General features: G+C 40.2%; 1 protein-coding gene across 2 annotated transcripts in view; it reads left to right on the top strand.

The window, feature by feature from the left end:
• Positions 1 to 22,544, top strand: part of PTPN2 (protein tyrosine phosphatase non-receptor type 2) — a 42,058-nt gene extending 19,514 nt beyond the window's left edge. The window contains exons 3-10 of one of the 2 annotated variants that reach the window (XM_060244043.1): positions 3,363 to 3,463; positions 6,796 to 6,894; positions 7,608 to 7,745; positions 10,856 to 11,065; positions 12,178 to 12,333; positions 15,176 to 15,369; positions 17,595 to 17,696; positions 22,197 to 22,544. In XM_060244043.1, the coding sequence (XP_060100026.1) occupies positions 3,363 to 3,463; positions 6,796 to 6,894; positions 7,608 to 7,745; positions 10,856 to 11,065; positions 12,178 to 12,333; positions 15,176 to 15,369; positions 17,595 to 17,696; positions 22,197 to 22,218 (1,022 nt within the window). In that variant the 3' untranslated portion in view covers positions 22,219 to 22,544. Of the gene's footprint in view, positions 1 to 3,362; positions 3,464 to 6,795; positions 6,895 to 7,607; positions 7,746 to 10,855; positions 11,066 to 12,177; positions 12,334 to 15,175; positions 15,370 to 17,594; positions 18,762 to 22,196 lie in introns of those variants that run through there. The other variant, XM_060244041.1, reaches the window with a different exon arrangement.
• The last annotated feature ends 2,116 nt before the right edge of the window (positions 22,545 to 24,660 follow it).

Below are 24,660 nucleotides of genomic sequence, written 5' to 3'. Positions count from 1 at the left end.
AAGCTGGCTTGTCTCATGTTATGAGATGAAGCACAGAAGTGGGGCAAGAATGTTGTCTGCTGCAAGAAATCAAACAGTAACTGTTTGGTGATTAAGTGGTTAAAAAGAGCTTGCTGACATCATCTTTCCGAGAACACTAGTACCAGTATGTGTGATTTACTATAACAAGATCTTAAGTTTTTCCTGTTGGCAAATGGCATGTAGTATTTACAAAGGTTTTGGTTTCTGTCCAGCAAAAACATTTGAGTTCCAATAAATTTATATATGAAAAGAGAACCTATTAACACTTTCATTTCCAAGCATGGTAAATTGCTTATTTTCAAGTAACCCACATTTTAATTTTCAATACATAAAAAAAAATTGGACTTCAAATTATGCATTGGAGTTTGTGCAAGTTGCTCATTAAAATATTCCTATCCACACTGTGACTACAAACAGCAGGTAGCTCTGAACCAAAGCTTTCAGTAGCTTTTAACCTTTGAGGAAAAGGTGACTAGTATACATAATTCATTGCCTTGGAAGAAAAAGAAAATTCTACATTCCGGTATTTTTCATCAACTTTACAGCGAGGCAAATGTTGCTCATGTAAGAAGGTTGCAATCAAGTAGTTTTAAACTGTTACTTAAAATACAACCTTTTCAATTCATTATTTAACATAATCTTGGTTCATATCGTTTTGAGAAGTCTTCTTTCAATCTAAAAAAGGAAGGGAGGGTTGCAGGTATTTGTTGTCCACTTCTGTCTAGCTGTCATCCTTTGGTTGTGGCTATACCTACATTAGTGTCAAAAATCCTTCCTCCTCCCTTGATGCTTTCCCCCATTTGCACATCAGGTGCACAAAGAGTCCAAACCTGGTGTTATCCAGATTTTTATGCACATTTAAAGCAAGTTTGTGTGTGATAGGAAAATATTCAGCAGTCTTTGCTTCTTCTTTGCTAACATATAAGGCCAGTAGTTGTCCCTACCTGTTTTGAGAGCTACTGTAAAAAATGTAACTAAGTGTATGCAACATGAAGTTTCTTTGTACATGCCCACATGCATCACCTTGTTTTGTAGGGCCTTTTTTCCTGGAAGATAATATTTAAGAGCTTGCTTTGTTTTTTCACTGGAACATTTGGTATCCTGTTTCTAAATGACTGCTTACTTTAAAATGTGTGAAATGTTTTGTGCAGGTGGAAGTATTAGTGTGTTGGGTAAGAGACTCACAAAAAGGAGTTGTGAGAAATACCATTCTTGGTGAATTTTAGTATCACACATAAAAGGTGAGAATTGGTGTAATGTCATTGTTAAAAATGGCTCCAATTTCACCTTAGCTGTGAATTAATTTATGTAGTCATGGGCAAGCCGTGATATAGGAATAATACTGACCTGCCTTAAGGAATTATAAGTTGTTATATTATCAAGAATGTGCATCTTCTAAACTGACAAATGTGGTGTTGTGTAAGCTTTTACCTCCAGAGGTAATTTTGTCAAACATACTTGCATAATGAAGAAGTTGGCATAGCAACATCAAATAGTTTTATTTCTCCAAACATTTCTAGTTCAGAGGAGTTCACCATGTTAGAAAGTTGTGGTATGGCTAGGAAGTTGTGGTCATGTGGTATGGCTAAAACAGCGCTGAGACTGCAGGGAGGATTTAGGTTTGGGATGCCAACTCCTGGCTTGACGATGTGCCCTTGACATTAGTACAAACTGTCAAGAGTTTGAGCATGATTCCTTATCAGTGGAGATCCAGGTCACTGATGTTGCCAGGCTGGCATTTTTCAGTTGTGCCAAGTCAGGTAGCTCTCCTGCTCTGACCAACGTACAGTAATCTATGCAGTGGTCACCCGCAGGTTGGACCACTGTAACTCACTCTACGTGGACCTACCCTTGAGACTGACTTGGAAATTTCATCTGGTCCAGAATGCAGCAGTGCGGGTCCTTAAAGGGACCCCGCAAATAGCGCACATTCAAACTGTGCGAGCTGCACTGGTTACCGGTTAAGCACCAGATCAGGTCCAAGGTTTTGGTGCTTACCTTAAGGCCCTTAATAGTCTGGGACCCACATATCTTCAGAACTATCTCTCCTAGTATACCCCCAAAGAGCTCAGCTGATAAGAACTTGCTTGTGGTCCTGGCTTTAGTGATATCCAGCTGTTCTTGACCAGGGCCAAGGCTTTTAGTGCCGTGGTCCTAACCTGGTAGAACTTCCTGGTGAGTAATATCTATGGCCTGCATGACTTAATACTGTTTTGCAGAGTCGGTAAAGCATGGATGTTCCACCAAGCATTTGGTTGAGGACAGCGACAGCATCCATCTGGCTGGTACTCTTATGCCCTCCCTCCCTGCAAGATGCTACCAAACGAAGCTTCTACCAACATCTGTTTAAATTGAATGCTATGTGAATGTTTATTGCAGTTTAAAAGTTCTTATTCTTAGGATATGTTGGTTTCTAGTGGTTTGTTGTTCACTGCCCTGAGCTCTGCTTCAGGGAATGGGTGGTATAAAAATTGAATATAATAAATGTCATTCGTGTATGGATACATATGGCTTAGATCAGGCCATGATAAATTTTCTTCGGCTTTACTAGCTACCCCAAAAATGTAGGAGCCCAGCTTATTTTTCAGCCTTTGTGGTTTTATATTTTAGTTGCCATGGTTTATAGTGAGTGCTACCACAAAACTTGATCCTAACTTCTTTACAGTTTTCTTGTCATTTTTGTAAAGCTATGATAAAAGTGTTGTAGTATATAAATGAACATAAGAGTAATCCTGGATATCATCACAACAAAAAGCAATCTTTTATCCCTCACCTAAATAAGGTTTGTACTTCTACTGAGAATCACCAGGAGGCACTTACAATAAATGACTGTTGAAAACATTGTTTCACAATGAAATTTCTAGGCACCATGGCAAACTGGCACCTGGGATTTGTAGAGCCCTGGCTTATATGAACAACAGCTGTCACTTGGCTGCTGAGTTTATTTATTTTATTTTTATTTATATCCTGCCCCCCCACGGGCTCAGATACTTGTGTTTATGTCAAGTGGCCTTGCTTCAGGAGAGCTTTTTTAAAAAAGAGTTTGTATTTCTTACTATCTTTTTCAATAGTGTTTTCTTTTAATCTCAAAGTGTTAAATAAAAAATAAGACATTTTTGCTTGATAAAAGAAAACTTGGACTGTTTGTTGGCTGTATTTGGTAAGGAGGTATGCAGAATAGGGTCATTATGTATCACTACACAGTACTTCAATGTTAGTATCAAAATACAGCACATCAGTTCCTTAAGAGACTATTACTATATACAAATCCATCTGCAGTACAATAACTTTTACTACTGGAGTTGTAAGACTTAGTGTTTTCATGATATATTTATTTCAAGATGATCACAGTCGAGTCGTACTGCAGAATACAGACAATGATTACATCAATGCAAGCTTGGTGGTTAATGAAGAAGCCCAAAGAAATTATATTTTAACACAGGTAAGTATTAATCAGTTTTTAAAGTACTGGATTAAAGTATTATATAGCAAATGTGTAATGAAGATAGAGATCATGCTAAATCTGTGTCAAAATAAAATGATGTAAGATTTCTTACTTTCCTTGGAGGCCTAAAGTAGTGGTTACCTTGGTGCAGAAAACTGGTTCTAATCATGGGCAAATGAGGTAGCTCAGTGGACTAGGCTTATGCCAATGACTGCATAATACAGGCAGCTACTGAGACCAGCTTCATAGACATGCACTATCTGTCCTATCTAGATTTATGCCAGGGTAGACCAGACTGGCAAAATGAAACTTACTGTCTACATTGCCTGAAGCAACAAGGTTCTGAACCAGAGGCTCACACTGATAGTAACTCCTAGGCTTAAGGTTGTAAACTTTAACAGTTAGTGCATGAATAATGTCGCTCTTCAGCTGTAAAGCCCTGTTGGGAGCAGTTCCATTGTCAAATGTAAAGAGGGCTTTGGTGGGGAGAACAAAATGGGTTTTTATTTTGGCTCTTGCCATATGAGAAGAGGACAACAGTAGTCTCTCCTTCCTTTTCCAGCTGCTTACTGTGGCTGCTGATGATTACTCAATAGGAAAGACACTCATATGTTCAGTTATTCTATGCTTCCTTACATATTCACTTGTCCAATCCCTGTCAGAAAAAAAACAAATCTTAGTAAACTTTGATTCAGGTTAAGTATAGAATAATTGTTTAGGAAAAATAGTGGTATTCTTCTCTAACTAAAAAGGTCTGGTAAGAATAGTGGAGTTTTTTTAAAGAGCTACCCATCTGAGTATTAAAAATTGTCTTTGGATACTTGAAAGATATGGAACGGTACTAACACTGCAAGCCTATATAGTTTTCCTGTGTTACTTTCTTTTCTTTTTGGGAGCGGAGTATGTGATTGCTGCTTTGAAATTAACTGATAGTTAAAAAAAATGCACATGGCCTTGAATTTTTCTAGGTTTTTAGCCTGAAAGCTGTTTGATGCCTATGATTTTCAAGATTTAAGACTGGAATATTTATCTGGATTTTGAGGAGTACATTTAAATCCACCTTATATATGGAGGAGAGGCAGGCAAATAATTTGTTATAAGCAAATATGGGATTTTTAAAAGGAAAATGAGAATCAAATTTCCCCAGAACTTTCTTTAAAAGTATCAGTATCCTAAATAGAGCATGTTCTGATACACGTTGCTTTAGATTTAAATGTGATATTTGACCAAATTCAAAGTATTATATGAAATTATTTTAGTTCATATAGTAACTTTATGAAAATGTGAAGGCAATATAGCATATATTCTGTGTTGCTTAAGAAAAAATAAAAGCACTGAGAATAGTTTTCATGAACACAGAATTGCATATGATACAAAACCCCATTTTTTTCTCCCTACCAAAGCCCTGTTTCAGCAGAATTTAAATCTCTTCCACAGAAATTTCTGGGGTGACTTCATTTATGTTAGTTTTTTATGAGATCAGTGATTACAATATCCTTGTCATCATGCAAGATGAGACTAAAGATGGGCACAAATGACAAAAATGCAGTTCAGTTTGTGGTTCATAGGCAAACCATGAACCCAGCAGGTTTGCATATAAGCTGAACCAGGTTCATGAGGTTTGTGCTTGAAACAGCTGAGCTATAAGGGAGATGGCTTACTCTCACAGATCAGTTGTCTTGTGTCTAAACAGATGAGCCCTGGAGCAGGCTCCCCCCCTCAGATCTCAGCTGTTTCTGATGTAAACAAATAAGCAGTGGGAACATGCTGTCTGCGCTTTAAATTTATTTATTTATATTTTGATTTATATCCCGCCCTTCCCACCAAAGTGGCTCAGGGCGGCTCACAACACGTAAAAATTTAACATAGGCAACAGCAAAAATTGGCAACAGCTGAGCTTCAGAGGCAACCTACTTCTTGTGGCTCAGCTGTTCAAAGCGACTTTCTTTGACAGGCAGCCCCTGGGTTGACTGCCCAAGAAAACAACTTTTAAATAGCTGTGCTCTGCAGAGCAGTTTGCTGTGCATGGCTCAGCTATTTAAAGGGCCTTTCCTGGGCAGGCAGCCTCAGGCTCGGAGCCATTTAAAACCCTGCTTTCTGCTCCCTCCACCCTGGGTCTACTCATATTGGCAATGGTTCTCCCCAGTATAATATCCCCCTTCGGATGTGGGTTCCCAGGTTTGAGTACTCACTAGGCACCAGTTCATTCATCAGAAACAAGCTTCAGCTGGCCATAAAGGCTAAAAGCTGCAGAACGCAGCCTTAGCTCCAATCCATTGAAATGCATTGCAGCACAAAGTTGCAAGGAAAACACAGAATGGATTTCCCATTAAAGATCTGTGAGTGCAGAGACCTTAGTGGGAAATTTGTTCCGTGTTTTCCTTTCAGCTTTGCAAGCTCACAAACCAGCAAAGACAAGACAGAAGGAGCTGAAAATGTTCTCTGGCAGCATCAGAGCTTCAAAGGGTAAGGACAGGAGGGGGGAGAAAAGGGCCCAGAACGTCTGATTAAAGCCCTGAGCAGGCCAGAAGGTTGACAGCCCTAGTTTAACATATTCCAGAACTCAGCAGGAAAATATTGTTGTCTTCTATGCCTGTGAAGGCACAACTCTCTGGACATACAAGTAGTTCCATAGCTTACATTGAGGCTTCCCTTTCTCATAGGAGAGAATAAGTAGCCTCCTGCATGAACAGGTGAGGAACTGAAAGGTCATGTGTGGAGTTGCATGTAACACTACATTATACACCTTCAACTTCCACTACAGTCCTCCCCCTACTATCTGTTCCTGGAGGTTCAGAAATTTTCCAGGATACTAGGTAGTATAAAGACCTAGAAGAAGACTGCAGATTTATACCCCGCCCTTTTTTCTGAACTCAGAATCTCAGAGCGGTTTACAATCTCCTATATCTTCTCCTCCCACAACAGACACCCTGTGAGGTGGGTGGGGCTGAGAGGGCTCTCACAGCAGCTGCCCTTTCAAGGACAACTCCTGTGAGAGCTATGGCTAACCCAAGGCCATTCCAGTAGCTGCAAGGGGGAGGTGTGGGGAATCAAACCCGGTTCTCACAGATAAGAGTCCACCCACTTAACCACTACACCAAACTGGCTCTACAATTCAAAACAAAAATTAGTGACCCCAGATTTCCTCCCCCTTCCCCAAAACAGAAATGTTCACAACCATACAACCTTGCACAACTGAGATGCTGTATTGTCCCATATTTTGTAATCTAATTCTTACACTGAGAGCAGAGAGGAAGAAAATACATAGAGATTCAGTTCTGTGTTTAGTCAATGATGGACTGTCCCCTTTCTCTCGTTTATTCATTCAGGGTCCACTTCCTAATACATGTTGCCATTTCTGGTTAATGGTATGGCAACAGAAGACCAAAGCAGTTGTCATGTTAAACAGAATTGTTGAGAAAGATTCGGTAAGTTGCATAAGAAATGGACTTGATTATTTATTTTAGTATATTTCTATTTTGCCCATTCTCCATAGGGCTCAGGGCAAAGTACAACATATGATAAAACAATAAAATACAATAAAAACATTTTATAAACAGACAACTCAACAGCACTCAATTCAATTAGCATCAGGTATGAGCTTGAGCATTCCAGTGACTTCAAAGCCAGCATGCTTAATAGATTTTTGAGATCATATTTGAATACTTTTGGAACTACAGAAGTTCATAAAATGTAAGGGCTAATGCTAATAAAGGGTAGTGTAGCACAATCTCCAATATTTGCAGCTACTTAGAGATTTGTAAGAACGTGGAGAATGGTCAGTGCATATGACTGTCTGGTTATAGCAGTATATGTAAGTGATGAGTATGTCATTACAAAATATAACTAAATGGTATATTAAGAATTCCTGTATGTGCTGGTGAATATGCAGTATGTGTGCATATCCTGTTATATAAACAACTTGTGTTTTAAACAACAATGTTTGTCTTTTTGGTAGATCATCCAAATATAATGCTTTTACTACATCCTAGATATAGATTGAGATTTCTTCCCTAAAAAACAATACTGCTGCTTGGGCTTACTGTATTCTGAGATGTTCTTTTGCTGTGAATTAATATATACGTATGACATATTTTATTTGACAAATTCTTTATTGTAATTTTCTGATTTTACAACTTAGGTAAAATGTGCTCAGTACTGGCCTAGAAAAGAAGAGGACATAATGATGTTCAAAGAAACAGGATTTTGTGTGAGGCTAAAATCTGAAGATGTCAAATCCTACTATACTGTGCGACAACTTCAGCTAGAAAGTATCAATGTAAGATTTTTTTCCTCAAAAGCATAGTGTTTTTGTAAAATGTGTGGTATTATCTGTCTGTTTTCCTGTTGCAGTTTCTCTCCAAGGGCTAGAAAGAAGTGATTGTGATGTTAAGCATCATGAAAAGTTTGGATCATCTGACATTTACTTTAATGTTAAAAAGCAGCCATGGAGCATGCAGTTTCTCTGTGAGACATCTACCACCCCAGTTTCTGATATTTGCCTTGATAGGATAAAAGGATCCTGACCTGAATAGCCCAGGCTACCCCAGTCTCATCAGATCTCATAAGCTAAGCTGGTCAGCACTAGTTAGTATTTGATTGGGAGACCACCAAGTAAGTCCAGGTTTGCTACACAGAGGCAGACAATGTTTCTTGCTTTCAAAACCCCATGGGATCACAATAAATTGCTGTGATTTGACGGCACTTTTCACCACCAGGATAAAAAGACAGGAAGTATTTGCTTGTCTCCCCTCCCCCCCATGACTAATAACAGCCCAAAGATGCTATTTTCTGTTAGGAAATTATGTGATGAAAGAGTTAACCACCAGTGCACTGATGTGGGATCTAGATTGCTCCCTCTTCTTGGCTAATGTTAATCATCTCCAACATAGAGTTGGAGAACATGACTTACCCTTTGTTTAGAATAAAGAAAGGCATGAGCTTTTTTCTTTGACCTCAACTTTTACCTTTTATTTTGCTTTTATTTCTGCAACTTTCCCATGCAGTTCTGAAAACGTAACAGAATGGGTGTGATGGGGGCACAAAATCCTTGTGGAGGAGGATCTTCCCACTTTCTCCTTTCTCCCAGCAACCCCCTGATATCTCTGAAAAGCAAGTACTGAGAGATTTGGGGGTGGGGGGTGGGGATCTTTTGGACAAAATGCCATGAGGCAGAACAAGTAGCAGTAAGAAAGGGAGTGCAGCAAAACTGCCTATTGTTCATTTTGCTGGTCACAGCCAGCTCTGCCACTAGGCAAGTTAGGCATTTGCCTAGGGCACCGGGCCGGGGGGGCAGATTGGGTGCTCCCTCCCTCCTGGTGCCCTAGACAAATGCCTCAGTTGCACAGTGGCTGGCTGGCTTTGCTGACATAGCCACTGGCTTCATTCCGCCTCCCTTCCAATTGGAATGGAGGCATAGCGAAGCCAGCCAGCTCGGTGGCTTGCACACCTTTGCCTCCCTTCCCGGGTGCTCTCCCTGCCGTACTCTGCCTGCAGGCAGCAGGTGCCATTGGGGCAGCGGGTATACCTGGGGTGCTGCACACCTTAGGACTGGCCTTGCTGCTGGAGTTGCATTTGTGATAGAGGAAACTTTTTTTTGGTGTAAGAGGCGGGAGAGGCAATTCTACCTGATCCACGTTCTCGCTGCAGCCCCTTTCACGTCTTGACATTATGTCTCCCAGCTTCAAGCACTGGCTTTTGGGAGTCTTATAACTGGAAAAGAGGAAAGTAGAACTGATCAGTGTTTGTGTGCTTTTGCTTGTGTTTATAGAAGCTGTAGGGTTTGATTCTGCTGCGAAGGCTAACTTTTTGCATAACCAAGCAAGAGTCATTTGAATTGTAGTACCAATATTACCCCTGAACCTTTCTCAAAAAAGCCGCAGACATGCAAGGTTAACAAAAATTTAGCTAAAGGTCTACATTAAAATGGGGGTAGGATTTTAGTACTACAGATGTGAGGGCCTGGAAGAAAAATGGGGATTTTTTTTTGGGGGGGGGGGGGTGTTTTCTTCATTCTCCAGAATCTTTATTCAAATTTTCCTTTGGAAATCTTTATTCAAATTTTCCTTTGGAAAATTTGGGTAAGAACTGAAAAGAAACTCCTGCAAATTCTTACGGGCTCCTCACTGCAAAATTTGGCCAAGCTCAGTTGGTACCACACCAACTGGAGAGATTTTTCCTGAGTAGGGGGAAAAGAAGGAAAAGCTTTAAGTGGGAGTGGGGGAAGATAACAGCTTTACTGGTGAATGAAAAGGAAAAGAAGAAGCAGGGAAACAGGAGAGGAAATGGGGGTTTCTGGGGAACAGAAAAAGGACATGATTTGGGGGGGATGAGATCCCCGCCAAGTCCTTGTTGGTCCCATTACTTATCTACACTAAGAGCAGTGGACAAACTCCTTAAAATGGTGTTTAAGGGAATGAAAGGTTGAGTTAGTCATACCTCAAATCTAACCAATTTGTGTTGTTTCCATCAGGTGTACTTCAAAACTGCATCTTTGTGATATAGGCTTAAATGGGAGATGATGGGAAAGGAAGGAAAGATTATTTAATTGGGGTATGATCAGAGTTAAGATATACTTAAAACTTGGAGCAGCAGAACTGCTTATGGGGTATGCTTGCTTTAACTTTTTCTTCTGGATGTTATGCTTGTATCTGTGAACTGGAGGAAGCAGCTATTGACTCTCCAAGCAGTGGGAAAGTAGCTTTTTGCCCGTTCTTCATTATCACTGTAATCACTTTTCCCCCTTAACAGTACCACAGCATCTTTAATGGTACCACAGCATCTTCTTTCTTTTTCGTATGATAGGAGACAGAGGGCACAAACAAATGTACATCTTTGCTTTGTATGGGGAAAGAACATGCTATTGACTTTCTCCTCCTGCATTAGACCCTGCTGCTTTTTAAGATTTTGTTTTACCTACTTCCAAAAGAGTATTCATATATTATTCCATTCAGTTCTGCCTTAACATATGGAGAACAAAGCTGCATCAGCTGGCGAAGTATAGGTCCATTGACTGGTGGTGTTTATGAGGAGGAGAATGGAGGATAGCTTTTAGACAGTTCTTGTGTTTGTAGGTTTTGGCTATTGTCAGTTAAGTTTTCAGGGCTGTTGGAAGTAGGAAATAAATGAGATGGATGGGAATCAAGAAATCTAGCAAAAGTTACACTAATGTTAAAACTAGCAGCTCTGCATTTACCAACATAACCCCTGCCATTTTCATAGGAAAGCTTTGCTTTTGTGAAATATAATCGCACTGTGCAAAAAGAAGTGAGCTACAGCCAAGGCTTCCATAGTAATTGCTGAAAACATTGCATTTTGAGTACAAATGTATGGAATGGAATGTATCCCATTGAATTCTCCAATTTTTATCTTGTCTATTTTTCTGCTTAGAATGGAGAGTGCAGGATGATATTCCATTTTCATTATACTACATGGCCAGATTTTGGAGTTCCTGAATCCCCAGCTTCGTTCCTCAACTTCTTGTTTAAAGTCAGAGAATCTGGATCTCTGAGCCCTGAACATGGGCCTGCAGTCATTCACTGTAGTGCTGGAATAGGGCGTTCTGGTACATTTTCATTGGTAGATACGTGTCTTGTCCTGGTAAGTTTGTCTCCAAACCCAAGACATGCCATTCAGGTACTTCAGTGAGCAAACAAAATTTAGGGTTTCATTTTGGAGGGAGGGAATCTATTGCTGAATAACTGAATTCTCACTGTAAATATAAAATAGCATAAGTTGTCCCATTTTCTCATCCCTCCCTCCCCTCTGCAATACTGGAACAAATTAAAGTCCAGAGTTCCTCAGCAGGCATATGATGCACTTTCTTTACTGTAAGCATAATGTGAATATCATTCCAATGACACCCTTGGGAGGAGATAAGAAAAGGCCACAGAAGTGAGGGCAAGAGGTACATTCTGTCTTGTTACAACTTGTGTTGTGTAAGCTTTTGCTGTAAATACTGCTTCAACCAATATGAGGCTTGTTCAAGAACATGAAGGCAAAACTCTTGTGTTTCACTAGTCTATCCTTTCTGTGCTTGCTGCTTACAAGAAGGCTTGATATCTTGAGTTTCAAGGAGAAAGCAAAAATGTACCGATTTCAGAGATTCTGGAAGTTGGATTATATGGGTATAAAATCTGAGGTTTTGGTCTCCTTCGGAAGCATTTTAAATGGTTCAGTATTCTACCAATGATACTGGAAGTGAGTCAGTACAGTCCAACTGTCTTTATTTAATTAAACATTGCATATTTTGATATTAAGTAAAGGTTTGCCAGCATGCAGTTGGCAGCTAGTGGGAGACTGACCTGTGGCATGGGCCCTTTACTGGTGATGTAATGACATTGTTGTCAACACAATGACATCACTTCTCCTGCAGCCAGAAGTGATGTCACCTGCAACCATTGAGTTCTGACTGAATGCTAGAATGTTGCTGGTGACTAAATTATGTCGCTTCCAGTTGCATCAAAACAGTTCTATTGACAGTAGCAGTTGCCCCCCCCCCCCAATTTTCTCTCAGCCCCAGTTTTCTTCTGCTGTTCACCTGAGAAGCAGTGAGGCGGCCTGCGTAGGGTTGGTAAATTTCCTGCCTGAAGTGGAACCTGGCAACCCTGTATAACATAATTAACTGAAATACAGGAACAAATAACTTGATTTGAAAGTAGCTTCCATGTTCCTGATCTGTCACTACAGCTAATGATATTTTTCTCTTGCAGATGGAAAAAGATCCATTTTCTGTAGACATTAAACAAGTATTATTAAATATGAGAAAATACCGAATGGGACTTATTCAGACGCCTGATCAGCTAAGATTTTCATATATGGCTGTAATAGAAGGGGCCAAATATATAATGGGTGATTCTACTATACAGGTAAATGTTTAGAATCAATTTACTTTTTGAAATGTTTGTAATATAATTAAACAGGCAATTAAATTAAGGTGTTCTTTAGTCAGTTTTGCATATCAATTGGAATAGTAAACTATTCTTTGTCATGTGATACTTGGACCTTTTCTGGTTGAATGATTGCTAATTTACTGAAAACCATGTTATATTGTTGGACATTAAATAATTATGTAGAATAAAGAAACGCATGGTAGCTGGTAGTCTGCACTTGTCTTATCCATGACTTTATGCGAGTATAGCTTTGACAAGTACATGGAATAATTCTGATATGTAAAGTTACCTTAGAGTCACTGTAATTACCAGATCTTTCCTCATCTTCCTCCTTTCTGATTAGTGTCAAATTACAGTGCAGCACATATGAAACACCTGGTAAAATGTGGGAACATTTAGGTTACTTTTTGTTGCTTAGTTGTCTAGCTCTAGCCCTTCTAGCATCCTTCTGTTATGTTAAGGTTTCTTGGTCCAGCATCTTGGGTTGGAACCATCCAGCCTTTCCGCTGGTGAAAACGTGAGGAAGGGGTCCATTTTCACCATCAAAAAAGCAATGCTACTACTTATGAGGCCTGCATGTCTCAAAGTTATGTGGGATGAGAGCTGTAGTAAGGTGGGATGTGTATAAACCACAAAAATCCTGTTCAGTTTGTGGGCGAATCATGAACCAAACCATGAACCCAGTAAGCTTGCATACAAACTGAACCAGGTTCATGAGGTTCATGCCCAAAATAACTGAGCCATGAAAGCAGCCTGCTCCTGTGACTCAGTTGTTTCAGACTCTAAACATCTGAACTGTGGGGCTGGCTGCCCCCTGTGGCTCAGCTATTTCTATCAGAAAAAACTGAGCCACACAGAGTAGTTCACTCCATGCAGCTCAGCTGTTTAAAGGGGCTTTCTCCTGCCCCAACAACACAAGATCTACATCCAGACCCCCTGAACCTAGTCATTTCATAGGTGCTACCAGGGCTCTTTTTCTAGCAGGAACTTCTCTGCATATTAGGCCACACACCCCTGATGTAGCCAGTCCTCCTAGAGCTTACAGCAGGCCCCATACTAAGAGCCCCCTAAGCTCTTGGAGGATTAGCTACATCAGGGGGGCATGGCCTAATATGCAGATGAGCTCCTGCTAGAAAAAGAGCCCTGGGTACTACCAAACAGCAACTTTGAAATAGGTCCTTCTTGATTATTTACCTTTAAACTTTCTATCAGATCATTCCATGAGTGTAAATTGAAGCAGCTTACTGTCTTTACTTTAGAACTGGGAGGGGACCCATCCATCTGTCCTCTGACATTGTTTTAGAGTACTTACTGCATTTTCACTTTAGGATTTTGACATTCACTGTTTAGGACACACGTGGCTCCCATTTCTACTTCTTAACCTCTCATACAAAGCTACTACATCTTCATTCAACCTCCACTGAAGGAATTCTTCAGTGGCCTTGTTTGGCTCCATCCTCCAGTCAAGCCATTCATGCCATTGTGAGATCTGCAGCTTGTCCAAATTCAGCTGTTTAAGCCTTGGGTCACATATGATGTACAGCTCCTTTCATTGTCATTCCTGATGGCAGTTTGTTTGGCATTGAACTCTGCGTTCTATGCTCAGACTGTTCTTCCTTCTGTGTGCACAAGGACAAAGTGATTCTTCAGTCAGATGTTAATTTTCTACCTTCATCTCAATCAATATTTGGTTCTTCTTGCCTTCTTCCTAGTCCAACCTTCTACCTGTGGTGTTTGGTAGGCCCAAAGAAGGGTTACTGGATGTCCTTACAGTGGTTCAGCCACTGGCTCACATTAAGCTCTGTTGTGCATGGATCTGCAAGCCTTTTCTTGGGACATTGGGGGTTCATTCCACCAGAGCTGTCACAGCATCCTCTGTCTTCATCAGAAGGGTTCTTTTCTTGAGTTCTGCATAGCAGCTACCTGAGCTTAACCTTTATTACAACAGTGCTCAGCTCTTTCCTTTTGAAAGGTAGGTCAGCTTGATGGTCTATGCCCATAAGTGTGATGCAAAGAGAAGCAAAAAAGCAAAGACATTGCTTTTCTGAAACTGTACTTCAATATACTCGTTACTGATTTTTCTGTGGAATTTGAGTGAGTTTCTAACATTAACTGCAGTATTTATGTGTTATAAAACAGTGGTGTATGATTCTTTGACACTTGAATAACCAGGGCAGATTTCAAAACTATGGATTTTATGCTATAAAACTGTTTCCATGAATGTTCATTTGTCGCAAGAATTTCTTACAGGAGTCATCACAAAATGGTGACAGAAACTCTATTTCATTGTGTAATCTGCCTTGAGTCTCTGCTGCTGTTGAAGTAAAATAATGAAAATAATCTCAGTGTGATTGGAGCTGGAGTTGGATCCAAAGAAGTTGGGGGGGGGGGTGCTCTGCCTGTCCCGCAAATGCTTACAACAAATGCTACTAAAAGAGTTTGCAGTGCTATCCCAAGTGGCTTCTGTCAGATTCCATATGCCTCTGCTTGCAAAAGCAGATCGTCATCTTTGGATGCACTCTGAACTTTCTCATGCAGTGAAGTATATAATAGCTCTTCTGTGATCAGATGACACCTTTTACATAACAGGCACTTTTTAAATTTTTTCGTCTGTAAAACCAAACCATATCTAATTACATTTCAAATTAGATTTTTTCCCCATGTGCTGCAACTTGATCTTTTAATTATTAATTTTAAGTTGTTATAGTTTACCCAGCTGCTAGCATGAAGGGAGGGTGGGGGGGAGGGAAATTCTGATCTGGAAAATTTCAATAAAACTTTTTATTAATAAAATTAATAAAAATTTCTTTTTATTCAGAATCAATGGAAGGAACTTTCAAAGGAGGACCAAGCACCAAGTTCTGAACACTCTCCTCCATACAGAACCAGACTTCCAGCAGAGAAGTACAATGGGAACAGTGTAGGATTTGAAAATCAGGAACAAACTGAAGATCTCATAGATGCAGAGCTGACTTCTACAGTTCAGAATACCGCTGATGCAAGTGCTGACATGTGAGCATCATTTCTATTTAAGTGCTTAAAAACTGACTAGCGAGCCTTTTCATTTGTTGAACCTGAAATCTAGCAGTTCTTTATATATGGACTAAACAGTCAGTCATGCTTTTTTCTTTTCGAACTTTGAGAATTTGACTACTATACTGCACTCTCTTGGACTATTCTTGAAGACTTCTGGAAGTTTCATCTCTCTCTTTTTGCATATTGGGAGAGCAGACTTGGTAGTTCTGTACTTGACAGATCAGAACTAGCTTAACATGGAGATGTCCAACTTTTAAGAGAAACAGCTAGCCTTTAGTACGAAAGTATGAAATCAAACAAGTGTCACTCAAAACAAATATGTGATTATACTGTTTGGAGCAAATGCTCAACAACAGTTAGAGAAAAGAGTGGCTTGTCAGCCTTTAATCCTGATGAAACCACGGCACAATGAAACCACTGTGTAGCTTGCCATTCTAAATCATAGTGCTGGAGATCTGTCTGTTGTCTTGTAAATAAAGACAAGGGGAAACAGCTTTGATGATGTTTTGTTAGCTAGAAGTTTCTAGTCAAAGCATAGTTAGTGCAGATCCACTTATAGCTGTGGCTTACATCCAAGTTTACAGCCAGTCCTGAACCATGTCAGCTTAACTGTATCATAAAGAAAGCAAAATGCTGTTGAGATTGCATGCAGCCCTTATTTTCAGAATCATTCACATATTATTCCATTTATATGGAAGGAAATGCCAGTTGACAGATTGTGAAGAGAAAAAGATATGCTTGTCACTTTCTCATACAGAAATGGACTTTGGATTCTAGGCTTTAGGAGTTAGATTTTTTTGTGCCTTGTGACCACATGCCCAGTCTTGATACTTGAAGATAACTTTCCTCCTAACCTTAACCCTTGCCTATTACTTACCAACAGCCATGCTTCTAATAATCATCAAAAAATTAAAATCTGAATTTTCAGAGTCTGTTCAACATAGCCAGTATGCAGAAATTCTCAATTTGTGATGTGGCAGCAAGTTTGTGCAATTTCCCCCTGTGCTTCCAGTGTGATGATGGACATATGTCTGTGTGCTTGCTTCTTCCCCACTTAGCCCAAGAAGGAGTGCAAGGATTTCAGGAAGTGGGTGTGGCATGTAATCCATGTATTAGATGAACGTGCCTTAACATGTAAAAAATTTATGTTTGCTACTTGCATGAATTGGCATTCAAACGAATTGAAATGACAAAACTTTGCTTCTGCTTGCATAATAGTAGTATGCAGAACAGTCTCACAAAGTTGTGATATTTGACCTTAACCATTCTTTTTACTTCCTTTAATATTGCCGTTACTCCAAATGTGTAAAATTAATACACTTAGAGGGTGCTTACTTTTATTATTTGCATAATATGATTTAGTATAAGCTTCAGTATAGAAGCAGATTTTTTTTCACAGCAAAGTACATGCCATAGTCCTACTTTCCACATTGACTTCTATTTTTCCCAGGTACTCATTGTTATCTCAGAAACTTAAAACAACTTGGCTCAAATGCTCCAGACTCCTCACCTGTATATGTACATACATTGCATTTTAATTTTAGCTGCTTTATGTTCCTAATTACAAAGTGCAAAAGACATCTACACATTTGTTTTTGAGGGATTCCTGCATTTATAAATTATGGTTGTATTTTGCCTATACAAATGCATGCATACAGCAACTTAGAAAAGATTGTAATTTTCCCCTCTGCATGCCTATGCAGAGAGCTGCTCTTGAAAGATATCCCTCTTCTTCAAATTGTGGGACTGGTTGAAGTCTGAGTACTGTCCAGATGTGTTGAGAGACTTTGTTGGCTGGGCTGGCTAATGACCAGTATTAAGGTGATATAATGCAACCTTGCTGTGAAATACACTGAGTTAGATCTAAAACAATGCAAGGGAAATGAAGCTTATGGAATGGGACTTTTCTGCCTCTTTCCTCCTGCAGCTCATGAGCTTGCTGAAATTGTGCTCTGGAGCATGGGCTTTGGCTACATGGGAGGGGGGACTGGGAAAGCTCTTCCTCCTCTCGCTAACAGAAGTGTTTTTCTGCTAGTGTATGTACTTTGTGCTGTGTGATGGGCACCTTTTGACTTCAGCTCACTGAGTACAAATATCAGTTGATCAAGTTGTTGTTTGAGTTTTGCTACCTGTTCTGCACCTTTAGGATAAAGGTGGATTAGAAGTATAAATAAAACTGACTAACTTTTTTGTTTTTGTAGTGCTGTTCGGAAACGGCTGAGAGAGGACAGAAAAGCTAACACAGCACAGAAGGTGCAGCAGATGAAACAAAGGCTGAGTGAGGCTGAAAGAAAAAGAAAAAGGTGGTTATACTGGAAACCTATTGTCACTAAGCTTGGGTTTGGTACAGCCATTTTCATTGGAGTGTACTGTTGCTGCAAATTTTTCTTCCAAGCTTCCCTTATGTGAGTGTGTGCTTTAGGTTGTAACCCTATGCCCCACAATATATACTTAAGTTCTACACATGTTTACTGGCTGCAGAATGGCAGCCATGGTTTGCAGACCAAGTATGCTGGTAACACACCAGTGGGGGGATATGACTTGCAGCATCAAAATTCCCACATCTAAGATCAGTGCAGTAATTTTGTAAAGTGTGGCATGTGATTAAACTGATCACAAACCACAGTCTCAGGACTTTTCATTGCAGGTACTTCTGAAACCAAATTACCACCTGGAATAAAGTTGTACACTCTTATTAGGTAATCTGAAATGCATCTTCAGCAAGTGTGTATATATTAAAATGATTCTCCACTAGATCTAGGGTAGACGCAGTGTTCTGCCAGCTCACATATCTGATATAAGCAATAAACAGTGTGGTGTCATACTATGAATGCAAAGCAGTTACAGTGATGTGTATGTGATATGCTATTAAGCATTTATATGATCCAGACTTAGCATAAATACATTTTATAAATCTATATTTAATCATACTTTTTGTAGATAACTGTATTTTTGAAAGCCAGGTTTGTACAAATTTCACTGACCCAAACAAAATATACATTAAAGCAGTTAACAGTGCATCCATTCCCATCATTTCAGGAGTGATTCAGAAATTCACTGACCTTCATCAAGATGTCACCATTCTTAACGTAATGATTAGTAAATTGCCCCACTGAAATTTGATGTCAGGAGATAGGGCTACTTCTCAATTTCTACTCTGTAAGTTGCATTCATGTATTTATGCCTGTAGTTAACATTCTCTTTATTTAAAAAGACTTGAAAATGTTACATTTTTATAAGACGTCTGGGAGCTTGGTCCCCTATCTCAAAACTGACTATTTTGAGGGGAAGTTTTGTTAATTTCAGCTGCTGTTGGAAGCTAATAGTTTATGTGAAAGTTCAAACATTCCATTAAATGCAAAAACTTTTTTGTGTCTCTCATTGATTTGACTTGAGTCCTGTTCATTGCAACATTCAAAGTATACTTCCTAGTGGATTTAAGCAGCACATGACAAATTTGTTCATATTTCTGAAAGCCACATCAAAAAAGCACACAGCTACAATACAGTATTAAAAAAAAAAGGAACAGAAAAAATTGAGTTTGAAAGACAACTGAAGACAATTTCGTATGCTCTTCTTTCTACCACCACTCCTGGTCACTGCCCTATTTGGGAATAATACTAGATCCATTGCTGGTTAAATCATGAAATTGTTTGCAACCTGTGAGATCCAAAGACTACTTCCGCTAGCAGAGGGGGAATGATTTTGGCCAATGCTTCCTTTCCCAGTGCAAATACCCATATTGTAAAGAATGCTGTTCTTGAGAATTCCCCAACCCAAGAAACAGCATTTTGATGATCGCAGTGGGCTGGACTAGAGAGACAGGGAAAGACCACATTGTGAGCAGTCATTTGGATTTAACCCCCTGAGAACTTCATCGGGTAGAACTTAAAATTATTCTGTGAATATTCTGCTAGCAGAAGTTCTACTTGGCAACAGCCACTTGGCGAAAAGGCATTGCCAGAGACATTGGGTTACTGTTACAGACCCAAAGCTGTGTGTATCAGGAGGGGCTGCAGTGAGGTGGATGGTTGGGTACTCATACTCTTCTGTATATTAAAGTTGGTTTATATACAAGTAACATTCCACAGTAATTTCAGTACTTCAGAACACAAATTTTACAGTAATGCTGAGGTTATTCTGCCTTTGGTTCTTGGCATAAGTAGTTGGTTGGCTATGATTAGTGATCAGACTGTCTCAGCTTCAGAACTAAGGGGCTGTAAGATTTACACCACTTATTTTACAGTTAAACAAATGGTGTAGGTGTTCTAAATGTCTTAAATTTTCCACTTCTAGCAAAATTGTGTAGCACCAAATTATCAGGAGTGCATTGGTGTGGGAATTAAGTGTCTTATAAGCTGTACTTCATAAATAAAATAATTCCAGTTGAAACTGATTGCCTTTTTGCTGAAATGCAGTCTTCATTTCCTTCTTGGCTGCCTATCTTCCTCTGCATTCTAGCCTTTCTGTTGCTAAGATTTGGTGAAGACCTTTTTCTTCTTGGAAATAACTGTAGACTGAGCCCCTGTGTTCAGCAGATTCCTCTTTGCGCAGTGAAGCAACACTTTTGAATTCACTTGCTTGTTTATAGTCATTTACTGTAAAGAGACAGGAGGCACTGATTTTTTTCATCTTTTGCTAAATATGTTACTTGTTCTTTGTTATCTGAAGAGTCATATTTAGGATCTATATAACTCATATCTCAGTTTGAATGTGTACCTAACCCTCAAATGTATTTAATGAGGCAAGAAACAATAAAAAGTGCTGCTTAATTAAGACTGATCAGAATTTGTTATCAGAAGAGTCATATCACAGTAGAAAATCAAGCCGTTTGGATTACGTGCAGGATGAGTGGAGCTGCATGATATAAATGGCAGTTTCTTCCCTCTCACTGTAGTCATCTTTGTCTCCTGAAATTATGGACCCCAGGAATATGGGAGTTGAAGTGGGAGGGCTGCAGTGAAGGGGAGGGGGAAAAAATCACTGACACACACACACAGACCCTGTGCAAGTGAAGAAAAGGTTACATTCCAAGCTGTTGTCTCTAGATGAGATGGTCAAGGCTTTCAGGTCTGCACCTGTCTTTAATTGGGTTTGAACTCTTGAGTGCTCTCATCTACCAGTATCAATTGATAAGGTATCCTGGAAGGTTTTGCTAGCCCTGTCAAGTTTAAGTAACTTGTTTCTTGCACTTGCAGAGAGAAATGCCTATTTTCTCCCTTCCCCCAAACCAAGAAGTCTTATAGTATGACTGTGTTGTGAGCCTTATGATCTGATCCTTACTGCTTAGTATTTTCCCCAGTTTTTATTAAATCCTATTTATTACATACAGATGAAAAGCATAAATCAGCTTCAGGGATAGATTACGGACTGGATTTACTACCAAATTTGAACAAATCTTCCAAAAAAGTAGTTGCTGCATAGTTTTCATTAATTGTATGTAGATTAATGCAAGCTATAATATTCATGAAACAAAATCAATTTCTTTTAAAAGTGAAGGCTTGAGACCCTGTGTTGCACTGGTCAATTAATGTTCATGTTTAGATTGCTGCATTAGAGGCATGTTACAAGATACTGTGTACTGACTAGCATGTTGGGGCAGAGATGTTTGATTTTCCACTGGAGTTGAGTGAACATTGCAAAACTGCTGGTTCACACTGTCAACAAACTTGGTGGATTTGCATTTCTGTAGGTGGTTCTTAGTTGTTACATGGATAGTGCTGGCCCTGCCCCCTCAATAGAGCCGTTGTGGTATGGGGTTAGTGTCAAGACTATGTTCTGGAAGACTCAAGTTTGAATCCACACTCTGCCACAGAATCTGGCTGGGTAATCTGGGGATAGCCACACAGTCTAACCTGCCTGCCAAGGTTGTTGTGAAGATGAATTGGTGGGGAGCAGTATAGTATTAACTGCTTTGGGTTCCTTTTGGTGAAAGGCAGGGTATAAATGAAATATATAGTTGATAAAGCCTTCATGTTTAGTAATCCCCTTGGGTTGCCTTTATTGCCATCTCTCATCTCTAGAATCTACAGGGAATAAGTACCCTGCACTATGTTGATATAATCAGCCTTTGCACTTTACCTGCCTTACTTCCTAAAATAAGATTGGGAGTTCTGGGTAAACTGATAGCAAATTTCCCCAGGTGTTGTGTTAGACTAACAAAATTCATAGCTTAATAGAACAATTGAAAATTTGCTCTTTTTTTGGCAAAATTTACTCAAAATACATTAATCACGTCTTCATGGATTACCAAAGTTTTAAAGCTTTAAATACTTCCTTGCCTATATAATAAATCAGTGTGATTGTTGTTTCTTTTGATACTCTGGGTTGGATCCTATGCTTTGCTCTACTCATGCAAGCAATATGAAATGCAGATTGTAGCATCCAGTACAGAATCTGCCCCCCCCCCCCAAAGACCTTAAACTTTGGTTTACGGTTTGTTGTACAAGCAGAGGAACAGAAATCCTATTATTTTGGGTTTGTGATCATAACAGAGGGGATGTCAACTAACTGCTCTATTCCTTGATTCAGTCTAAAACAAGACATCAGTGAGAATGCTGATGTCCTAGCACCTTTCATAATGATTAGTTTAATGGTGTTTGTATCTGGCAAAGAAGTGTTCATGCACACATAGTGTCTGCTAGTAACTGCTTATTAGGAAGATGTCCTTCATTTGACAAAGATTACACAGGACCACCCCCCCCCCCACCGCAAATCTTGAATCCAAGTGAAACTGTAGAACCTGAGTGTGTATACTTCTGACTGTACTGAACCTGTGACTTTTTTACGTTGTGTGTCTGTAGGCAGAGAATGACGGACACCTAACTCTCCAAGACTTGTGAATATTCTGCAGCTATAAATTGCATACTATTGGCATGCAAAGCAGGACATGACCCCTCGCCAAGAACAAAAGTGAGGTCTGAGCAATACCCAGGTGGCCTCATAAGTATCTGTTTACAACGTAAACACCAACCAGGGAATGATGTATACCACCAGCAAGAGACGTTGCAAAACAAAACAAAAATGTCTTAATTGTTTTATGCTTGTATTAATTGTAGAGATGTAAGAGATTACATTAGAAGATACTTTGTACTGCCATTCTTATTGTATTTTTTATATTTCTGGCAGCATTAAATATTTTTTTAAATTGACCTGTGTGTGTGTGTGTGTTTTCAGCCAGAAGTATTTACTGACGCAGGGCGAGGGGAGTCTGTCTTCATGCATTTACTTGACCATGCTCTTAAGGTAGAAGTATGGTTTCCTGAACATACAACTCCAAAATTTTATAGGATTTACAGATATAATCCCGAACTATACAGGTCTTTCAAATAACGAAGTTACATATGAACCTAATGTGTCAAAAAGCTCTGGCAAGGAAGGAAAAAGTGTTTTAGTGAATAATGAAGTCAGCAGAGTTACCAAAAATTTAAGAAAGTCCCTTGAAAACCAAAGCAGTTAGGCCCAAGCCAAAATTCATCTTCTGGAGAGACTGAACACTTAAAGGCACATGGAAATCTAAAACTTGTTTTGTTCCCTGTAAACAGTAATGCACAACTTGCTTTCTAATTATATTTGATTATTAGCAGATTGTTAAGAAAATGGGGAAGTAGGCATCTTCCTTGGGGATGTAATTATGCAGACTTCAATTGGGGTAACTCAAGTGCCTGCCCCTAGTTTGTGAAAGGGACCTGATATTCATCATAAATCTACTATAGCAGTGGCCCCCAACGTTTTCGGCACCAGGGACCGGTTTTGTGGAAGACAATTTTTCAATGGACCAGTGGGGGTGCTAGGCTTTTGGCTGCTGCCACGCTCATACCTCATCCCTGCCCCCCATAGGGGTCTTTAAATGAGTGGGCAAAGGTCTCTGCCTCACTTCGTAGACCCAGGACCAGCAGGGTGGGGGCACCAAATTCGGCCCCCCTTCCCCATCTAGGCAAATTCCTGTTTGCCTCCACAGCCTCCTCCTTTCTCTGTTCTTCACAATTTTAAGGCCCAGGAAGGGGCTCTTTAAAGGCCTTGCCCCTGGCCCATCAGCTGATTGACAGAAAAAACCGCACCAAAGACTGGGCTCCTATGCACCTCTGGCACACTCATGATCAGCACTGGGGGCAGCAGTGGCAACCTGCTGAAGAAGCGCCACTGCCCTTGACTCCTCCCCACTTTCTTCCTGAGCATGGGAAGGAAGTAGGGAGGAGGCAAGGGCAGCACCTGCTTTTTCAGTGGGTTGCTCGCCGCTGCTGCTACAAGCGCTGATCATGAAGGCACCAGAGGGCCATAGGAGCTCAGCCTTCCGGGGGGGGGGGGTCGGCTTTTAAAGAACCCGGGAACACAGAGCTTCACTGCCCCTTCCAGGGCCTTAAAATTGTGAAGAACAGGGAGGAGGTGGTGCTGCGGAGGGGGGTGGGCAGCAGGGCGCAGCGCCACAGAGGCAGCAAGGCAGCCTGGTTGCGGTTTGTGCTCTAGGGCCGGCCCTGCATGGCCCGGTTGCTAACAGGCCGTGGACCGGTATCAGAGCAGGGACCCTTGTACTACAGCTCATAAATCTATAGCTCTTTTTTCCTCTTGCTCCAGACTTCTTGAGCACTCAACATCTTGTATTTCACCCAACTTGACAGCATTCAAGAGGATATGTAAAACTGCTCCAAAAAAGCAATCTCAGAGTTGTGCAGATTAAATCCAGCCAAGCTATGTAGGAAAAGCTATCAAAATCATACAAAACATTTTCTTTGAACTATGGACTCTTAATCTCTTGCTAAAGTTTAAGGAAGTGCCAATATTTTTATGGTTGAACCCCCTGTGGGAAAGTTTTGAGCTGCTTGGACCAGTGGACAGTCTGTTCCTTTGTACAAAGTTGAGTCCACTGGCACATTTTAACACCAACAAAGTTTTACTATATAAGCTTTTGTGTGCATACATACTTCAACCTACTGCACATGTTAAGCCTACTAACTAATCCATGCCATGATTATTCTCTGTTGATACCTTTCTGCAGTATTTTCTTTTCTGTCCTCAAAAGCTTGCATAGTTTATTCCCTGTTTCCTACTTCCCTCTCTCCTTCCCACCCATCGGCTCTACCCACTAGCCCTCTGTATTCAGCTTTCCCTGCCCTGGCAGCCTCTCCCTGAGAAATGTGTGGTTCTAGCTGCTAGACTGGGCCCAGCTGTACAGGGGGAAACTTGCAAAGAATTGTTTCCCCCATATCCCCAGTCCCCACACTATTTCATTTTTCCCCTCTTGGCAGCTACTGCATCCTTAATTTCCTC

Source organism: Heteronotia binoei, chromosome 7 (assembly GCF_032191835.1).
Source record: "Heteronotia binoei isolate CCM8104 ecotype False Entrance Well chromosome 7, APGP_CSIRO_Hbin_v1, whole genome shotgun sequence".
Taxonomy (NCBI): domain Eukaryota; kingdom Metazoa; phylum Chordata; class Lepidosauria; order Squamata; family Gekkonidae; genus Heteronotia; species Heteronotia binoei.
Note: the sequence above shows the minus strand (reverse complement) of the source record. Positions and strands in the feature narration are given on the sequence as shown.